Source organism: Crotalus tigris, unplaced genomic scaffold (genome assembly GCF_016545835.1).
Source record: "Crotalus tigris isolate CLP2741 ecotype Arizona unplaced genomic scaffold, ASM1654583v1 scf7180000018867.1602434, whole genome shotgun sequence".
Lineage (NCBI taxonomy): Eukaryota > Metazoa > Chordata > Lepidosauria > Squamata > Viperidae > Crotalus > Crotalus tigris.
Genome location: NW_024097246.1, coordinates 377,154 through 397,456, shown reverse-complemented (window position 1 = coordinate 397,456; position 20,303 = coordinate 377,154). Strand labels below are relative to the sequence as shown.

General features: G+C 45.0%; 1 protein-coding gene across 2 annotated transcripts in view; it reads left to right on the top strand.

Moving 5' to 3' along the window:
- The window catches only part of VARS1 (valyl-tRNA synthetase 1), a 55,660-nt gene that overhangs the window by 20,778 nt on the left and 14,579 nt on the right, over nt 1-20,303 (top strand). For both annotated transcript variants that reach the window (XM_039357138.1, XM_039357139.1), the window contains exons 10-25: nt 494-575; nt 1,906-2,025; nt 2,114-2,222; nt 2,962-3,050; nt 4,563-4,653; nt 5,622-5,746; nt 6,449-6,552; nt 9,185-9,343; nt 11,271-11,361; nt 13,326-13,431; nt 16,089-16,159; nt 16,364-16,489; nt 17,781-17,885; nt 18,677-18,745; nt 19,467-19,545; nt 19,654-19,781. In XM_039357138.1, the coding sequence (XP_039213072.1) occupies nt 494-575; nt 1,906-2,025; nt 2,114-2,222; nt 2,962-3,050; nt 4,563-4,653; nt 5,622-5,746; nt 6,449-6,552; nt 9,185-9,343; nt 11,271-11,361; nt 13,326-13,431; nt 16,089-16,159; nt 16,364-16,489; nt 17,781-17,885; nt 18,677-18,745; nt 19,467-19,545; nt 19,654-19,781 (1,654 nt within the window). The remainder of the gene's footprint in view (nt 1-493; nt 576-1,905; nt 2,026-2,113; nt 2,223-2,961; nt 3,051-4,562; nt 4,654-5,621; nt 5,747-6,448; nt 6,553-9,184; nt 9,344-11,270; nt 11,362-13,325; nt 13,432-16,088; nt 16,160-16,363; nt 16,490-17,780; nt 17,886-18,676; nt 18,746-19,466; nt 19,546-19,653; nt 19,782-20,303) is intronic.

Below are 20,303 nucleotides of genomic sequence, written 5' to 3'. Positions count from 1 at the left end.
CTTCAAAGTGCATATAGTCCAGGCCATGGTTTTCCCAGTTGCAATGTATGACTGTGAAAGTTGGACCATACAAAAGGTTGAGCGCCAAAGAATTGAGGCCTTTGAACTATGGTGCTGGAGAAGACTCCTGTGAGTCCCCTGGACTGCAAGGCGTTCAAACTGGTCAGTCCTAGAGGAGATCAACCCCGACTGCTCTTTAGAAGGCCAGATCCTGAAGTTGAAACTCAAATACTTTGGCCACCTAATGAGAAGGAAGGACTCACTGGAGAAGGGCCTAATGCAGGGAAAGATTGAGGGCAATAGAAGAAGGGGATGACAGAGAGTGAGATGGCTGGATGGAGTCACTGAAGCAGTAGGTGTGAACTTAAATGGACTCCAGAAGATGGTAGAGGACAGGAAGGCCTGGAGGAATGTTGTCCATGGGGTCACAATGGGTCGGACACGACTTCGCAATTAACAACAACAACAACACTTCCTTCTTTCTCCATTGCAGGAAAGGGGATCGGATCTACCATCAGCTGAAGAAATTGGGTTCCTCCATGGACTGGGACAGAGCTTGTTTCACGATGGACCCTGTAAGATTTTGGTCAAAGGGAAAAAGGGATGTGTGGGTAACTCTTAGAGCTCCCGCTAACATTATTGCTTCCATCACATATTCTTACTTGAGTAATTCTCTGTGCTCCCTGAACAGGAGATTACAGATTTAGAGAATACAATTTAGATTACAGATAAGTCCTCCGTGTAACAGCATTCAAAGTTAGCAACAGCATTGGGAAAAAAAGTAACTTATGAGTGGTCCTTGCACTTAATGAGCATTGCACCACTCCCACAGTCATGTGATCAGAATTTGGTCAGTGTACATTTACAATGTTTGCAAGTGTCCTGAAATAGTCACGTGATCGCCATTTGCGACTTTCCCAGCTGACTTCCAAAAAGGAAAATGGAGGGGGAAACCGTATTTGCTTAATGATTCACTTAACAATTGCAGTGAGTCACTTAACATGTGTGCCTCCCCCCCCCCCAAAAGGTCATAACATTGGCTGTGACTCATTTAATAATTTCCTCACTTAGCAGCAGAAAGTCTGATCCCAATTATGGCCATACAGTTTGTCTTGGACATTTTTTTTCCCCCTGGGCCAGGAAAGGATTAAAGATGGAGGAGAAGAAGGAGGAGGAGAAGATCTCCAAGTTTCCATCTGCTTTTTGCTGAAGTTGGGAGTTGTTATAAGGCAGTGTTTCCCAAACTTGACAATTTTAAGGCATGTGGACTTCAACTCCCAGAATTCCACAGCCAGCGTTGCTGGCTGTGGAATTCTGGGAGTTGAAGTCCACATGCCTTAAAATTATCAAGTTTGGGAAACACTGTTATAAGGGGAACAATAGGAGCGTTTTGTCACACGGAGGAGTCGCTTGGCCATTCCCACTCTCACATACACACCAAACAAATAAAAATTGGAAATTGGCCTTTGCTGTCAGTTTTCAACAATGCCACGTTTGTGCTTTGGAAGTCACTGGAATTTCTGTACCAGTGCCCCCCTCCCCAACCTTTTGGGCACCAGGGGCCGGTTCCATGGACCAGAGGGCCAGAGGGGGTGGGCGTGGTTTCGGGTGCCTCCTGCATCCCGCGGATGGGGCTTCATTTGTTTGCACAGCCTGGTTTCTGGCATGCCGCAACCCAGTGCTGGTCCACGGACCAGGAGTTGGGGACCTCTGTTCTATACGGCCCGTGAACGGTGCATTGCCACCCCACAATTCAGAGAATGGAGAAGAATAATTGCCATCCTAGGGTGGAAGGGAAGCCCAGCTATGGTAGCCATTTTTCAACACAACGCAAAAGCAACCCTTTTTGCCATGCGGACCACAGGAAAAGAATAGCATTTTTATGTGTGCTTGTATCGCCAACAGAAACTCTCCTATGCTGTCCAAGAAGCCTTTATCCAATTGCACGAGAAAGGGATCATCTATCGAAGCAAGCGTCTGGTCAACTGGTCCTGCACTCTCAACTCGGCCATTTCTGACATAGAGGTGATTAGAATAGAGTGATCTATTTCCTGTACCAGCATTTGGCTAAGGGACCCTGATCCGATGCAGCTTCCTGTCTCCTTCCTCCCAGGTGGATAAGAAAGAATTAACAGGCCGGACCCTCTTGCCTGTCCCGGGCTACAAAGAGAAGGTTGAGTTTGGGGTGCTGGTCTCCTTCGCTTACAAGATGGAGGACTCAGGTTTAGTATGAAGTTCTTGGCAGATGCTTGAATAGTTTAGGACAGTGGTGGCGAACCTATGGCACGCGCGCCAGAGGTGGCACTCAGAGCCCTCTTTATGGGTATATGTACCATGCCCCGGAGATGGCAATCATCCCTCTTCAACCAGCCGCCCGAGGTCCCACATGGCCGGATGCATCCCGGCACGGCTGGTTTCCCTTCCCCCCCCCCCCGGTTCCGTCCCTCCTGACCTCGCATGCTCTCCTCTTCCTGGGCATGACCCACTGCATCACCTCCTCAGCTGTCAGCCAGCTGTCCAGAGTGTTCTGGTCAAGGACATCGTTGGCCCCCATATGCTCGCTGGCCTCTGTATGCGGGGGCCGATGGTATCTGGCAGCTGCCATGGCCCCTGCCTCGCCTTGCCCCATAGGACGAGCCTCCTGCCCACCACCCCATCTGCCAGAGACCCCCTGGATCTTCCCCAACCCTGCCTGGCCCCCACAGTCATCCCTCCCCACGAGCAACATCGAGGTGACCACGCCCACCTTGGCCACATCCACCCAGTCTGCCATGACCATCACAGCCATGCCCACCCAGTGGGCCACGTCCCACCTGGCACCCGGCGATAAATAAGTGGGTTTTGGATTGCAGTATGGGCACTCGGTCTCTCTAAAAGGTTCGACATCACTGGTTTAGGATCTGGAGCCTGACCCTTGGTTGTCGCTGGTCATCCGTCAACCTTGTCCATTTTCTCTGATAGATGAGGAAGTGGTGGTGGCTACCACCCGTATTGAGACGATGCTGGGAGACACAGCAATTGCAGTCCATCCCAAGGACCCCCGATACCAGGTATGAAAGGTGTAACACTGTATAGGTAGTCCTCGACTTACAAAAGTTCATTTAGTGACTGTTCAAAGTTACAACGGCACTGAAAAAAGTGACTTACGACCATTTTTCACACTTATGATTTCTATGGTCACATGATTTACATTCGGATGCTTGACAAGTGACCCACGTTTATGACAGTTACACAGTCCCAGGGTTTTGCGACCTTCTGACAAGCGAAGTCAATGGGGGAAGCCTGATTCACTTAACAACTGTATTACTAATTTAATGACCAGTGATTCACTTAACAACCGTGGCAAGAAAGGTCATAAAATGGGGCAAGACTCAACTAATTTCTCACTTAACAACATAAAGGTTGGGCCGAAATTGTGGTCGTAAGTTGAGGACTATCCATAGTTTTGGTTGGGTCGGGTGATTTCTCAAATGCTTTGAAGGACAGTCCCAAAGGTGCTTTTTGAAAGGCAGCTGGACTTTCTCGTTTTTTCCCTTGAAAACATTTGAAGAACTGAAGAAGCTTCTTGGATGAGAAGCGAAACATTTTCAAGGGGAAAAAAAAAGTCCAGTTGTCTTTTCAAAACCACCTTTGGGACAACCCTGACCTGGATGATTGAGAATCTCCATAGACCAGGGGTAGGCAACCTTGGCTCTTTTATGACTCGTGGTCTTCAACTCCCAGAATTCCTAAGCCAGCCATGCTGAGGGGAAAGGTAGAGGTTTCCAAGCTGAGCCATGCCGGCTCAGGAATTCTGGGAATCGAAGTCCACGAGTCATGAAGCGGCCTAGGCCTAGGCCAGAGGTAGGCAACTTTGGCTCTTTTATGACTGGTGGACTTCAACTCCCAGAATTCCTGAGCCAGCATGGCTCAGCTTGGAAACCTCTCCCTTTCCCCTCAGCATGGCTGGCTCAGGAATTCTGGAAGTTGAAATCCACGAGTCATAAAAGAGCCAAGGTTGCCTACCCCTGCCATAGACATTTGAAGGACAGCGTTTTGATAGAGGTGGTACATCCTAATATTGAATGGTCACTAGGTTGTAAGTCGAGGATTACCTGTACATACTGTAGTAGAACAATGCCAGAATCAGATACAGCTTTTTTATCCAAGGGAACGGAGGACCATCTTGAATAATGGAGAAGTGTCATCATGCAAGAGTAGAATTCAGATGCTGGACAGCTTGAGACTAAAAGCTCTGAGTAGAGATTTGGTGTTGCAACAAGCGGGAGCATCAGAAAAGGGAAGACCTTTCAAGGATTGAGCCAAGGGATATAGGATGCAATAATCCGGAAGCTGCCGTTGATAACCTTATCAGACTGTTGTCCGTGGAGATTCTCAATCATCCGAGTCAGCTCTGAGCTGAAGAAGCTTCTTGGATGAGAAGCGAAACGTCTTCAAGGAAAAACAAAGGAAATCCAGTTGCCTTTTGAAAAAGCATCCTTGGGACTATTAGACTGTTGCTTATCTGGGTGATTTTGGATTCTTCCATTAAATCTCTTCCTTTGATCTGCTTTCTCTTCTAGCATCTGCATGGCCGGAAAGTCCAGCATCCTTTCACAGGACGCCTCCTGCCTATTGTCTGCGATGATTTTGTAGATATGGAATTTGGAACTGGTATGTTCTGGGCTACGGGCTAGGTCAGGGGTAGGCAACCTTGGCTCTTTTATGACTTGTGGACGAGTTGAAGTCCACGAGTCATAGGTTGCCTACCCCTGGGCTAGGTAAATGCAGCAAGTCCTACGTGAAAGGACAGAATTGTTGGTGAAACGCTAGAGTGGAGAGTCTACGAAGAGGGTGGAAGATAACAGGTGACCTAAATTATGGAGGTGGAATAAAATGAGAAACCCTGAATAAAAGAAGTGTATGTTAGTCAGGATTAATGAGTCAGAAGGAACAGTCAGAAGGAACCAAAACAGGCAATCATAACTCAGCATTCCCCAATCTGACTTCATGGATGCGTTGGACAATTTTAGGGGGGTTGAATTCCAGCACATCCGAAGGGTGGATCAGGTTGGGGAAGCCTAAAGTACTTAGAAAAGATATCCGCTAGAAAAGAGGAAAGACATCCAACAAAGCTTTTGTCAGGCGCAATAAAATCAGGAATTACGGCTGTTCAAATGAATACAGGTTTATTGCATGCCTAAAAGAATCTGAACTACTAACCGCCAAAGCCAATTAGCGGGAGATAAGAGTCAACGGAATTCAAGGAGGGCTGGATTTAGATCTCTTGGGGGTGAAAGGGGAATCCAAACTGATGATGCACTTGACTCGTCCCTCGGGCTCAGCCCGGTCGTCTCCTACAGCAGGGGTCTTCAAACTTGGCCCTTTTATGACTTGTGGATTTCAACTCCCAGAATTCCTCAGCCAGGCAGGCAGGCTGGCTGAGGAATTCTGGGAGTTGAAGTCCACAAGTCATAAAAGGGCCACGTTAGAAGCCTCCTGTCCTACAGCTTTGGATCTCCAGGTGTTCTTTGAATCGACAGTGTAGGTGGGGAGTAACTCCCAAGACCACAACCCAGATTCTAGAAGGAAACATCAGGGCACAGCATGACTTGAAATGATCTTCTCCCCTTAATTTTTAGGTGCCGTAAAGATCACGCCAGCTCATGATCAGAACGACTATGAAGTTGGCCTGCGTCACGGACTCGAGTTCCTCAATATTATGAATGAGAACGGCTACCTCATCAACGTTCCTCCACCCTTCTTGGTATTGTTGGGATGCGTTTGGGAACGGGGGTGGAATTCGAGGGATCCCTTTGGTCTTCCTTCGGTCTTTATCAACTGGGACGGTTTTAGCATTAATTGGAATAGAAGGTCTAGTACAGGGTGTCCAACCATGTCAACTTTAAGAATTCTGGGAGTTGACGTCCACATTTCTTAAAGTTGCTAAGGTTGGATACCCCTGGTCTAATATATAAGAGCTGTCTTTTAATTGGTATCGGGGCCTGTGGTGCTCTCTGAGCTTACCGTATATTCCGGCGTATAAGGCGACCCAGTGTATAAGACGACCCCCGACTTCGGCACCGAGTCACATGCCTAGAAAGTCGTCTTATACCCTGGAAACTACTGTTATTTCCGGCGTATAAGACGACTCGGCGTATAAGACAACCCCCAACTTCGGCGCCGATTTTAACACTTGCGAAAGTAGTCCTGTACGCCGGAAAGTACGGTAGCTGTTTTCTTGCAGACATTTGTTTACCCAACTAGGTCATGTCATCAGTACTATTAGGGAGTAGGGCTTGCTAGCTTTTTATATACTGGTGGCTTGCTCTGTCAGTGCTGGTAGAAGTGTTCTTGATGGTTTCTTGATTAAGCTGCAGTTCACTGTTAGCTTGTTTGTTTCAGGGGACCTTTCTGTGCTTTCTGGCTCTCCAACTGCTTCACTTTCATCTTCTCCTCCTCCTTCCAGGGCATGAAGCGTTTTGAAGCCCGTCAAGCAGTGCTGGAAGCTTTGAAGGAAAAGAAGCTTTTCAAGGAGGTGAAGGACAACCCCATGGTGGTCCCGGTGTGCAGGTGAGTAGTAGCTGCAAAGTAAAGCAGCCTTCCTCAAAGGTAAAGGACCTTGGTGGCACATTGGTTAAAGTGAGCATGGCAGGCAAACTCTGCCCACAGTCTGGCGTTCAATCCTGACTGGCTCAAGGCAAACTCGGCCTTCCATCCTTCTGAAGCCGGTAAAATGAGAAGCCAGATTGTTGCGGGGTAATATACTGACTCTGTAAACCACCCAGAGAGTGCTGTAAAGGACTGTGAAGTGGTATAAAAGTCTTAAGTGCAATTGCTATTGCTATTCAAACCACAATTCCCAAGAATTCCCAGCAGCATGGCTGAAAACAGGGTGTAAGACCCGCTGCTTCTCCTGTCCTCAGTTGGGGGGGGGGTTCAGCCTTCATGTGAAAAGTGATGCCTTTTTTCGATCACCACTTTAGGAATCTTTGGCCTCAAGCCTTGTATCCTCTGGGCTGTAGAAACAGGTGAAGTTTTCAGACCCTCACTGGACCCCAAGTTGTACATCGATAGATCCTGGTTGCTAGTTTAACTTTGGGGGCAAAATTGTTGAGTTGAGTAGGGTTGGTAACTTCAGATATTCCTAGAAACATCAGATTATCCAGACTCACTGTAGTCAGATGTCAGGGAAATTTAGAACTGAAAGTTGCTTGGCCATCACATGACAGGGCAAACAGCTTTGGACCAAGAGAGAGTGACGAACAGAAGGTGATCCTTCAGGATCCCTTAATGGTTTGACTGTCTTTGGCCAATTTGGACTAGCTCTATAATGTGGCAGTTAGGAAAAGCCATTTTTGATGTCCTGTTCCAACCTCCAGAGTTAATTCTGGCAAGGAGCATTGTTGGAATACGGTTTAGCCCCGTGACAGGTATAATTATGGGGTGCCACAGGACTCTTAGGTTATTGCCTCCATCTTCATGTTATTTAAACTGTTGGGTGAAGCCATCGGACCGTGTGAAATTGGGTTTAATTAAAACACATTGAATCGTCTTAGCTAAGCTAAGAAAACCATCAGCCCGCAAGGCCGCCATTTCATGTATTCCACGGTCAAGGTTAACTCTCTTGATCCCTTTCTAGTATTGTCTTCTCATATTAAGGGAAGGAATTGAAAAGAATGTGTGTAATTGGGAAGTGAAGAACTGAAAAAATAAATAGCTGCCCAGAGTTACCCTGTGGTAACGTGGGTGGCCAATCAGTTTTGTAGATAATAGATAGATACCATGTTTCCCCGAAAATAAGACCCAGGCTTATATTTTTTTGCCTCCAAAAGAGGCACTAGGTCTTATTTTCAGGGGACGTCTTACCCGCTTACCTCAGGACCACCACAGCCAGGCCTCCCACACCCCGACACCTGTCGCGCCGCTGCCTAACTTCTGTGGCTGCTCACAGCTGGATGCCATGTGGCGCATCGCACAGCTGTACTCCACTCACGGCAGGACGCCACGTGACACGTAGTGCCATGGCAAGTCTGAGCACCGGCACAATGCGCCACATGGCGTCCTACTGCAAGCGGTGGCACTGGTGTGATATGCCATGTGGCATCCTGCGAGTGGCGGCACCAGCGTGACGCAACGTGGCCTCCTCCCGCGAGCGGCTGCTAGCAACCAGAAGAAGTGGGCCAGCGACCACTCAGGCCCCTGCTAGATGGGGCTGCTGATGCCGCTACTGCGAGGCGAGGCAGGTGTCAGGACGTGGTAGGCCTGGCTACAGAGGCGCTGAGGTAAGCAGGTTCAGGATGCATAGGGCAGCTCCACCCCCCACGCCCCCGCCCTAGTTTGATTTTTAATGCATGCGCCTCACTCCACCTCATACAACGAGATGGTGGGGTGGAATGGGCGGGGTCTTAACTAGGGCTTAGTTTTGGGGTAGGGCTTATATTAGGCCAGTGGTTCTTAACCTTTCTAATGCCGCGACCCCATAATACAGTTCCCCATGTTGTGGTGACCCCCCAACCACTTATATATCACCGGGTGCCAGGGGCATGGCCAAAGAAAAGGGGGAAAAAATGGCGGACAGCCTTGTTTGGCGACCCCCGTGAAATGGTCATTCAACCCCAAATGGGGTCCCGACCCACAGGTTGAGAACCACTGTATTAGGCACATGTAAAAATCAAGCTAGGACTTATTTTTGGGGACATATGGAAGAAAGGAAGGAAGAAAAAGAAAGAGAAAGAAAGAAAGAGAAAGAAAGAAAGAAAGAAAGAAAGAATCAATTTTGTAAGGAAGGAAGGAATAAATAAATAAATGTATATATGTAGTGAAAAATCTTGCTTTCCTAATGCAGATTGGATGGGTAAAAGGGGTTTCCATGTGAGGAAAGGTCCCATTGAGCCAGAGAGGAATCACCATGGAAGAGTCTTCACCATTCTGTAAAAGGGGTACAGATAGCCCTCACTTAGTGACCATAATTGGGACTGGCAACTTCAGTGAAGCGAAACAGTCACTAAATGGAACGGCCACAGTGCTTACGACCTCACAAAGGCGAAGGATTGGGTCACAAAAGTTACTTTTTCATCATCACTGTAATGGCGAATGGTCACTAACAAGGCAGTCGCTAAATGAGGCCTACTTGTTCTAACCCTATTGTTTTTCCAGGGTCTCAGCTAACTTTCTTTTCGGCTTTCTCTCCTGATCCTCTCAGTCGCTCCAAAGACGTAGTGGAACCCCTGCTGAAGCCCCAGTGGTACGTGCGCTGCGACACGATGGCCCAGGCTGCAGCCGAGGCCGTGCGCCGGGGTGACCTGCGCATTGTGCCAGACTTCCATCTCAAAACCTGGTTCGCTTGGATGGACAATATCAGGTGAGGCACTTGCAGAACACCTAACCGCTGTGACACTACTGGTTCACACACATCTTTAAGCCATTTTGTGATTGGTTTGGGTTTTCGGCTCAGTGAGCTGTGTGAAACCACCTGTTATGTCTTAATATTGTGAGTGAGCAAAGCTGTTCTTGAAGAAAGCAGTGATTTTTTTTAAAAAAAAGTGTTGTTTTTTTTAAACAATATATGTGAATGTGATTAGTGGTAGCAAATGATGGGAGAGACAAAGACATCTGCAGGTTTGGATGCTTTTGCAATGTAAACCCCACCTCTTGTATACATCATCACAATGTCACTGGTGGTGCAGGGGTTAGAATGCAGCATTGTAGGCAAAAACTCTGCCGACAGTCTGGACTTCGATCCTGATGGGATTCAATGAGCGATAAAATGAGGACCCAGATTGTACCCATGATAGTGGGGGCAATATGCACATAATGCTTTTATGTTGAACACTTCCCGAGAGTGCAGTAAAGTGCCATGGGGCAGTATATAAGTCTAAATGCTATTGCTATTGTGCACGTTCAGAACAGGCTACCTTACATTGCACCGCACAACACCACTTTTGTCATTTGACACTTCCCAAGATGCCATTGAACAGGGATGTTAAAGTATTGGAGAGAACAAAGACTAAGGAGGAAACGAAAAGAAAAGAGAGAAGGGGGGGGAAACAGTAAAATCACTGCAAATAGGAAATGGAGTTGGAAGTGTGGCTTTCTATTTTCTGGCAGGTATCAATTGTAGAGTAAAGTAGTAGAGTTAGAATAGAATAAAGTAGAATAGAATTGAATTGAATTGAAGTAGAGTAGAATTAGAATAGAGTATAGAGTAGAGTGAACAGAATAGAATAGAATAGAATAGAATAGAATAGAATAGAATAGAATAGAATAGAATAGAATAGAATAGAATAGAATCTGGAAGGGACCTTGGAGGTCTTCTAGTCCAGCCCCCTGCTCAAGCAGTAGAGCCTATATCATCTCAGAGAAGTGACTATCTAGCCTCTTTTTAAAAAATATCTAGTGATGGAGTACCCACAATTTCTGGGGGCAAGCTATTCCATTGGTTAATTGTCCTCCCTGTCAGGAAGTTTCTCCTTAATTCCAGGTTACTTTTTTCTTTGGTCAGTTTCCAACCATTGTTTCTCATCCTGCCCTCTGGTGGGGAATTCTGGGAATTGAAGTCCGCACATCTTAAAATTTGCTGAGGTTGAGAAGCATCGGTTTATATACTTTAACGTGTCATGTTAATGCTGTGGATTGTGACTCATTTTCTAATTAGTACAAATTATATGCAGGTAAGTCCTTGGCCTACGACCACAATTGAGCCCAAAATTTCTGTTGCTAAGCGAGACAGTGGTTAAGTGACTTTTGCCCCATTTTATGAACTTTCTTGCCACAGTTGTGAAGTGGATCCTGCAGTTGTTAAGTTAGTAACACGGTTGTTAAATGAATCAGCCTTTCCCGTTGACTTTGCTTGTCAGAAGGTCGCAAAAGGTGATCCCATGATACCAACTGTCAAGTGTGAACCAATTGCAAGCATCCAAATTTTGATCATGTGACCTGGGGATGCTGCAATGGTTACAAGTGTAAAAAAACAGTCATAAGTCACTTTTTTCAGTGCCTTTGTAACTTCGAACAGTCACTAAATGAACAGTTGTAAGTCAAGGACTACCTTTAATGTTAAATGTAATTGGAAACCGAATGGTAGTGATTTGGTTGTTGCTACAGTCTTTCCAGCTGCTTCTTCACTTTTTCATCCTGCTCAGCTTCTCTTTCCAGAAAGGAATTGTTTATTTTTTTATGCTACTGGATTTTTTTTTTCCTTTTCACTTTTAACCTGCATTTGTTAAATTGCTAAAACTTTGAGTAATTTTGGACTGTAGCTTTGCTAATTCTTTCCCTTTTTTTCGTAGGGATTGGTGTATTTCTCGGCAGCTCTGGTGGGGCCATCGTATTCCAGCATATTTTGTGACTATTGATGACCCCTCTGTGCCAGCAGGAGAGGTAAGATTTCCTGGGCCACTTGGGATACAAACAAGTAGAAAAGCCCTCATTGCCGGGAAAAAGAAACATAATAAATATTTGGGATACTGGAGCGTATATACTCAACTTACAGCAGTTCATTAAATTAGTGACAGACAGAGAATTAGTGAGAATTCAACAAAAGGGTCCACTGTAATTCAGCAATAGTCTGGAATTCTGCATCTGACCTATTGAAGAATATAAGTTCTTCCTTGATATCTGAACGGGAGGATTTTAATGTCACTATGTCTATATAGGTTGTTCTTGATTTACAACAGATCATTTAGTGACCGAAGTTATAACAGTGCTGAATAAAGTGACTTATGACCATGTTTCACGCTTAACAACCATTGAAGGATCCCCATGTTCATGTGATCAAAATTCAGATGCTTGGCAACTGACTCATAGTTATGACACAGTTGTAGCGTCCCAGGGTCATGTGAACCACTTTTGTGACCTTCTGGCAAGCAAAGTCACTGGGGAAGCCAGATTCATTTAACAACCAGGTTACTAACTTATCCACGGCGGTGATTCACTTAACAACTGTGGCAAGAAAGGATGCAGAATGAGGCAAAATTCACGTAACATCCGGTCTCACTTAGCAAGAGAAATTTTGGGCTCAATTGCAGACGTAAGTCGAGGACTATGACTGTGCAGACATCCGTGTGTTCTTTGAAGTCAGAGAGGGAAACAGTGGGGGAATGGTGCTACAATTTTTTTCCATTCTTTTCACTTAGACTTCTAGAGGAAGCATTAAGAATTAACATAAAATAGTCAATATTTGTAAAATTAATTTCTGATTTTGTATACAATTAATACAAGTATATATAAACCTTTTTATTGGTTTCTATCCCACCTTTATTATTTTTACAAATAACTCAAGAAGGAAAACATCTAATATTACTTCTTCCTCCTATTTTCCCCGCAACAACAACTCTGTGAGGCGGATTGGGCTGAGAGAGAGAGAGAGAGAGACTGATCTAAAGTCACCCAGCCAGCTTTCACGCCTACATGGGGCTAGAACTCATGGTCTCCCAGTTTGTAGCCTGGTGCCATAACCACTAGGCCATGGGTCGGCAACCCGCGGCTCCAGAGCCACATGTGGCTCTTTGAGCCTTTTCCTACATTTCCCAGTCCTCCTCCGCCATTTGCAGAGAGAGAGAGACAGAGACAGAAAGAGGCACTTGTGCTTCCCCCCCCCTCTCTCTCACTCTCTCTCTCTCTCTCTCTCTCTGTGTGTGTGTAAAAAAGAGAGTGGCCTGACGCTGTTCTCCGACAAGCTGATAAGCTTATTGGGCGGGGCTCCTGCCTTTGCTGTGTGAAAGCAGAAAGCAGCATCTCTCTCTCTCTCTCTCTCTCTCTCTCTCTCTCTCTCTCTCTCTCTCTCTCACACACACACACACACACACACACACACACACACACACACACACTGAGTAGGGGAAGAGGACTGGCAGACCAAGGGCAGGAGAGAGCCAGCCCAATAAGAATGTGTGTCAGCTTGTCAGAGAACAGCGACAGGCCAGCTGGCCAGGTGAGCAGAAGATCGGAGAGAGGGGGAGGAAGGGGGGAGGAAGAGAAAGAGAGGGAGAGAGAGAGAGAGAGAGGAAGGGAGAGAACTGATGCACAGCAGCCTCGATTTCTTTTTAATTAAACTCTTCAATCAAACCCCCTCCTCCGGTGCACGTGCATGCATGCGCAAGTTTTCGCGGCTCCCAGTGTTTTCTTTTCTGTGGGAAACGGATCCAAGTGACTCTTAGAGTGTTTAAGATTGCCGACCCCTGCACTAGGCCAAACTGACTCTCCTTGAAGAAGAATATTCGGGGTGACCAAGGACAATGAAATGTGATGGATATTAATTTTTTAGACTCTGCACAGCTTAGAAAAATCCTGGGTAATTTTGACATTTTAACATTGAACAAAACTTTTGTTCCCAAATTCTGCAGGATGTGGATGGCAAATACTGGGTGAGCGGTCGGAGCAAAGAAGAAGCCAAAGAAAAGGCAGCCAAAGCCTTCAACATCAGCCCGGATAAAATCTCCCTCCAGCAAGGTAGGAAGATCGGAAATCGGAAAAGTGCGGGCAAGGGAAGTAGGAAGGAGTGTCTGCCATCACATTTCCTGTTTTGCAACCTCGAACCGAAGGGTCACCCCCTACTACATGTGCCCTTGTAAGAGGATGGGCAGTTTTCATTCTGTTGCTAATTCATTTAAGGCCAGGATATTATATTTCCTATATATATATATTTTGAATATGGATACACCCAGGGATCATATTTTTAATGTTATTATTAATGGATATATACATACATACATACATTGCTAACAAAGAATAAAGAGATAATTGGGATAGCTATTTTGACTTTCTTAACTCTCTTCAGCCAGACTTACTCTTCTGAGATTCGAACCTGGGAAGTCCCATTCGTCATCTTCAGGCTGGTGTTTTTAGCTTCGTGCTTTGAGCAGCAATGTGTGGTCTTAGCTGTTTCTTCCTTTTAACTGCCAGTGGGGGTATGAACTGATTGGGTGGGAGCTTGGCTGTGTTCTGATTGGGTGGAGGTGTGTTCTGAATGGTTAGGGGCTTGGCTGTGCTCTGATTGGCTGGGGGAGTGTTCTGTTTGGAGTGTTCTGTTTGGTTGTGCTCAGGTTAGTCTGAGTTGCAGAGGGGTTTAAGATTTTGGGCTGCCTTGCTATTTTTTGGCTTCGCGTTTGTGGTCGTGCCTCCTCGGGCCCGAGAAAGCCAGTCCGGAGCGCGGAGGGTTCCCACGGCCTTTGCAAGCTGCAAGCCCCGACGATGTCACCACCACACATCCACCCAAAAAACAAACCCAAAGCCACACTGATGACGAGGCACGACCACAAACCAGAAGCCAGACCACAGCTGCATCATTAGCCACTTTAAACCCGTCCAATCCATACATGAAGCAAATTGACACCCTCCATGAAGAGGAGGCACGACCACGAACGCGAAGCCAAAAAATAGCAAGGCAGCCCAAAATCTTAAACCCCTCTGCAACTCAGACTAACCTGAGCACAACCAAACAGAACACTCCCCCAGCCAATCAGAGCACAGCCAAGCCCCTAACCATTCAGAACACACCTCCACCCAATCAGAACACAGCCAAGCTCCCACCCAATCAGTTCATACCCCCACTGGCAGTTAAAAGGAAGAAACAGCTAAGACCACACATTGCTGCTCAAAGCACGAAGCTGAAAACACCAGCTTGAAGATGACGAATGGGACTTCGTCGAAACGTCGCCAAGACACTTCCAATTTTACGCGGGAGAAAACCCGAACAACCAAAGACCTTAGAATAGGATTGGAATAAAGATTAAGGTTTAGGGTGGGGTTGGGATCAGGATTGGTGTTGGGAGGGGGTTGGGGTCAACATTGGAGTTATCCCCCAATAACATTTTCGATCTTCAGCAAACAGACTATTGTCTGGGTACATATGTTCAGTTAACAATAGTTGATATAGTAATAAGTAACTGTAATAAGTGTAATAAACATAAACAGTATCAGTTAATTAATGCATGTCATTCTTCTTACTAATATATATTCAAAATAACATAGCCAGGATATTATCTTTCTACATAGGAACATTGCACTGTAAGGATGCATAGATAGTTCTCGTTTAACGACCACATTTGCAAAGCAAAATGGTCACTAAGTGAAAAGTGAACTAAAAAACTAAAATGCCTTTTCACCAGCAATCAGCATCCAGATAAGCAGGGATTAACCTTTGGTTAAATAACAGACTAATTTTATGTAGTAAATAATACCCCAATCAGGAAGTACCCACTCAAACAAACAAACAAGCAAGCAACAATCTAATCAAGGAACTACCAAGAAAAAACCAGGACTCACACCAGTACTTAACAGGCAAGCCACTTATATAAACAGAGAGCAAAACTTGTTCTCTTCTAACACTGATGATGTTACCTAGTTGGGTAATGAAATGTCTGCAAGAAAAAAACAACGGAGCTCAGAGAGCACCAAGGATTCCAGAGTTATCAAATTCCCCTAGTTAAATCTGACTTTATGACGCCAGCTTACCCTTTACTTCTTGCCTTCTAAGATGAGTTAAATTCTTCCTAGGTTCTGAACTTATTCAGGAACCTTCACCAATTGTTGGCCAACTCTCATCTGCTTCTGTGTGATTCTAGTCTATCAACGAGGCTAGCTCTCACTTGCTAACTTGTTAGCCTCTTAAACTATGCATAACCCACCAAATTCTCCTTAAAGGCCTCTTCGGAGCTTCAGTCAAAAACTTCTGCCCATAGTTTCTTGGTTTGAGCTTTTGTAACTGGAGACACTGCAGCTTAAACTAGGGACCTTGGTCCAGACAAAGCTTCACTCTCTGAAGTGCTGTCTAAACACCTCTTCTTTTTTCCACTCTCCATATCACAAAATTCCTATTTTCAACTTAAATCTGGAACGTTTATGGAGATTCTCAGTCATCCGGGTTATAGTTATCTCAAATCTAGAACCTCTGCAGAACAAAGGGTTCCCCCTGCTTCTGCCCATATGTGGTGGGATGCAACTCCCAGAATTCCCAGCCCGCCTAGCTGGGTGTCACAACCCAACATCTTTGGAGGGTCCCAAGGTTGGAAAGCTAAGCTGTGAAAAAAACTAAGCTACTTAGACATTACACATGGAAAACCAAACACGACTCTAATCTGGGTGCCGTTCTTGTGTCTTTCTTCCAGATGAGGACGTCCTGGACACCTGGTTCTCCTCCGGCCTGTTCCCTTTCTCCATCTTTGGGTGGCCCAATTTAGTAAGTGAATGTGAAGGACCCAGATTGTTGGGGGCAATGTAAATATATATATACATTGCTTACTGGGGTACACCGCTTAGAGAGTGCTTGCACTTAAAGCGGTATATAAGTCTAATAAATAAATAAATAAATAAAGTGAAGACATATGCGTGGATGTCTTTGCTCTTCAAATCTTGCTCACCTTTTCCGTCTTGTTCTTTCAAGAGTGAAGATCTTCAGGTCTTTTACCCAGGAACCCTCCTGGAGACCGGACATGATATTCTGTTCTTTTGGGTGGCCCGAATGGTTATGTTGGGCCTCACGCTGACAGGAAAGTTACCCTTCAGAGAGGTGAGAAACAAACATCTGTTCCTGCCAGGTCGTATGAGTTCTTCTCCACTTTTCTTTATATATACATATACATACACATACATATACACACACACACATACATACATATATACATTCATATATGTTATCTGTTGGGTGAAGCACCCGGTCTACCAAATATAAATCAGTCTGTTCTACGTTTCGCTCCAATCTAGGAGCATGTTTTGCAGGCAGACGTCACATACTGTGAACACTGTAAATTCAAAATTTTGTGGCTGACAAAGAGTTAATGGGAGACTAGTATAGCTATTTCAAGCTCTTTAGCTCTCTCTAGATGTTTTATAATCACAAGTGCTTAATATTTTATTAGCAACGTATTATCTGGGTTCCAGCATTTAACTTATTAATATATGTTAAATTCCTTTCTTACTACCTCATTTTTCTAGCCATTAATAAAAGGCGTCCCATGTTCTAAAACATATTGAAACTTCTTTTCTCTGTCATTTTCAATGTCAATCTATCCATTTCTGCACAATCTAAAAATTTTTTTAATTAACTCTTCCTCTGTTGGTAAATCTTCATTTTTCCAATGCTGAGTGAATACAATTTTTGCTGTAATTAATACATGTAAAAATAGATATATACACTCTTTCTCATAATTTCCTACAATTATGCCTAGCAAAAATAGTTCTGGCTTAAAATCTATATGTTTTTTAGTCATTTTCTCTAACCATATCTGTATTCTTAATCAGAAGAATATTTTGGCTTTGGGGCATGTCCACCAAAGATGGTAATAAGTGCCTGGTTTTTGTCTACATTTCCAACAATTGTTTGATACATTTTTAAACATTTTTGCTAACCTCACCGGTGTTAAATAGTTCTTCTCCACTTTTCCATCATTCCTTCTGCCTGTGGTCAAATCAGGGAACCCTTAATTGCAAGAAAGCCAATTTCACCCCAAATAGAATGGGATGTCTGGTCTAAAGCACAAGGGGCTAGTCCTCCTTGAGACCGCACAAAAACCTTCAGTCAACTAAAGCTCAGAAAACCACAAAATGAGTCTCACAACATTCATGAGTTGAACTTTGTGACTGTTATACTGTCCTGATGCATGTAATGCAATAGATAAACGTCGGCAATTTTTGTTCATAAATTTTGTTCATAAATTTCATGTTTAACATAAATTTCATGCTTAACTTTGGAGCTAGTGCTTGAAAAATCAAGGATCAAACTTCTGAGATCGATTCCCAAACTGTATTGCCTGTTTTCAGTCTACCTCAACATTTAACAATTTGCCATCCTTCCTTTTCAGGTTTACCTTCACGCGGTCATTCGGGATGCTCATGGCAGGAAGATGAGCAAATCATTGGGAAATGTCATAGATCCATTGGATGTGATCACCGGCATTACTCTGCAGGTGACCCATTGTTGGTGGGCTCTCAGCTGGTAGCCCAGAAGATGGAAGCTGCAAGATGGTTTAGATTCCTGTTGCATTGATAGAGAAGAATATTTGTAGCCCAAGAGTTGAAATAATGGGTCCTTGGTACACCTCAGTGCAGTGATGACGTTACCCAGTTTGGTAATGAAACATTTGCAAGAAAACAACCAAGCTCAGAGTGTACCAAAGACCCCTTGATTTCTGTTGTGGTTGGCAGCCAGGAGGGCTGTCTTTCCCCTGAGAATCGGAAACTTGATTCTTTTTCAGATCAGTTGAGAACATATGAATGGTTGCAAAGAGGAAGCTTGGTTTGGGCCGAAGGCAGCAGTAGTCAGCTGCGGTTAACAGCCAGGCCTGTGTTTCTACTTTTCACCCCAGTTATTGTGGCTTCTGTCTCAGTTGCTGCAAGGGCTGGGATGGGATGTGGCTGCCTTTAGCTTTGTCACAGTTGAGTATGACAGATGTATTTTTCTTGAGGTTACCTTGTTTGACTTCCAAAGGCTGCAAAGAGTGTGGGGAGGGATATCCTGACATTACTAGGGAAACAGGTTGTTGTCATTGTTCTTCTTTTTCCTCTTCTTCTTCTTCTTCTTCTTCTTCTTCTTCTTCTTCTTCTTCTTCTTCTTCTTCTTCTTCTTCTTCTTCTCCTCCTCCTCCTCCTCCTCCTCTTCCTCCTCCTCCTCCACCACCACCATCATCACCCCCCAGATCTGGACATTCTGGTTGCTACATCTTGTGAAAGACCACCATTTTCCCCTCTGTCTCTGTAGGGTCTACATGCTCAGTTATCAGACAGCAATTTGGACCCAGTTGAGCTGGAGCGAGCCAAAAAGGGACAGGTATATATGTATATTTGTTGTCTCAAACTTTTGTTTCATGTTGATAGACAGCATACAGATGTTCTTTGGCTGTATTCGGTGTGGCATAGTTTGGTGTTTCTCTGTGAATGTATTCCCTTAGTAGCTTTAGGTTTAAATGGCATTCATACGTCACACTTATCCAAAGCATGTTATATTTATCTCAACAAATTGGTTGGAAGCCCACTGAATTTCCTGTTCTGAGTTTGACATTTTGAATGTAAGGGTTTGTTCAGGTAGTCCTTGATTTACAACTGTTCGTTAGTGACCATTTGAAGTTACAGTGGCTCAGAAAAAAGTGACTTAGGACCATTTTTCACATTGACAACTATTGCAGCGTCCCTGTGGTCACATGATCAAAATTTAGATGCTTGACAACTGGGTCATATTTATGACTGTGTCCTGGAGTCACGTGATCACCTTTTGCGACATTCTGACAAAGAAAGTCAACGGGGGAAGCCAGATTCACTTTACAGCTGTGTTACTAATATAACAGCTGCGGTGACTCACTTAACTGTGACAAGAAAGGTCATAAAATGGGGCAAAACTCACTTAACAACTCTCTGGCTTAGCCATGGAAATTTGGGGCTCAGTTATGGTCAAAATCTATGACTATTTGTGTACATTTTTAGAGAAAAGGCTTTGAAACTGGAGCAAAAAACTTATATAATATCAAATGTGTATCTTGATACTTGCTTTGCAGAAATCAGATTACCCCAACGGGATCCCAGAATGCGGGACTGATGCCCTTCGGTTTGCTCTTTGTGCTTACACAACTCAAGGTACATTTCTGGCCTCCACTTGAGAGCCTGACTCAACGTTGTGACGGAATTCCTAATTTTGCTTTCATGTTGGCTTCTCTTGTCTGTCTGTTGCCTTTCTCTCTTCAGGCCGGGATATAAACCTGGACGTGAATCGGATTCTGGGCTACCGCTATTTCTGCAACAAACTCTGGAATGCCACCAGATTTGCCATCCGTGGTCTTGGGGAGGGCTTCCAACCACCCGCCAGTCCAGAGGTAAGCCTGTTCTTCTAGATCAGGGGTAGGCAACCTTGGCTCTTTTATGACTTATAGACTTCAACTCCCAGAATTCCTGAGCCAGCATGGCTCAGCTTGGAAACCTCTCCCTTTCCCCTCAGCATGGCTGGCTCAGGAATTCTGGGAGTTGAAGTCCACGAGTCATAAAAGAGCCAAGGTTGCCTACCCCGGTTCTAAATTCTCCTTTCCATTTTTGTAGAAGAGCAGGTGATGCTGGTGTGTGTGTGTGTGTGTGTGTGTGTGTGTGTAGTTAAACAAGTCATCAGCTTAGAATCCTTACGTTGCCACAAACAACCCAAGTCCAGCCTCCCTTGAATTCTATCGACCCTTATCTAGTGCCAATTCATATTGTGCTTCCCCAAAAGTAAGCCTTACCCCCAAAATACAGTCCTAGTTTTGGGGCGAGGCACAGACCTAAACCTCAAGCTAGGGCGGGGGTGGGGAGGGATGGAGCGGCCCCCCCCCCCCGACACCCCACACCCACTTACCATTGCAGCGTGT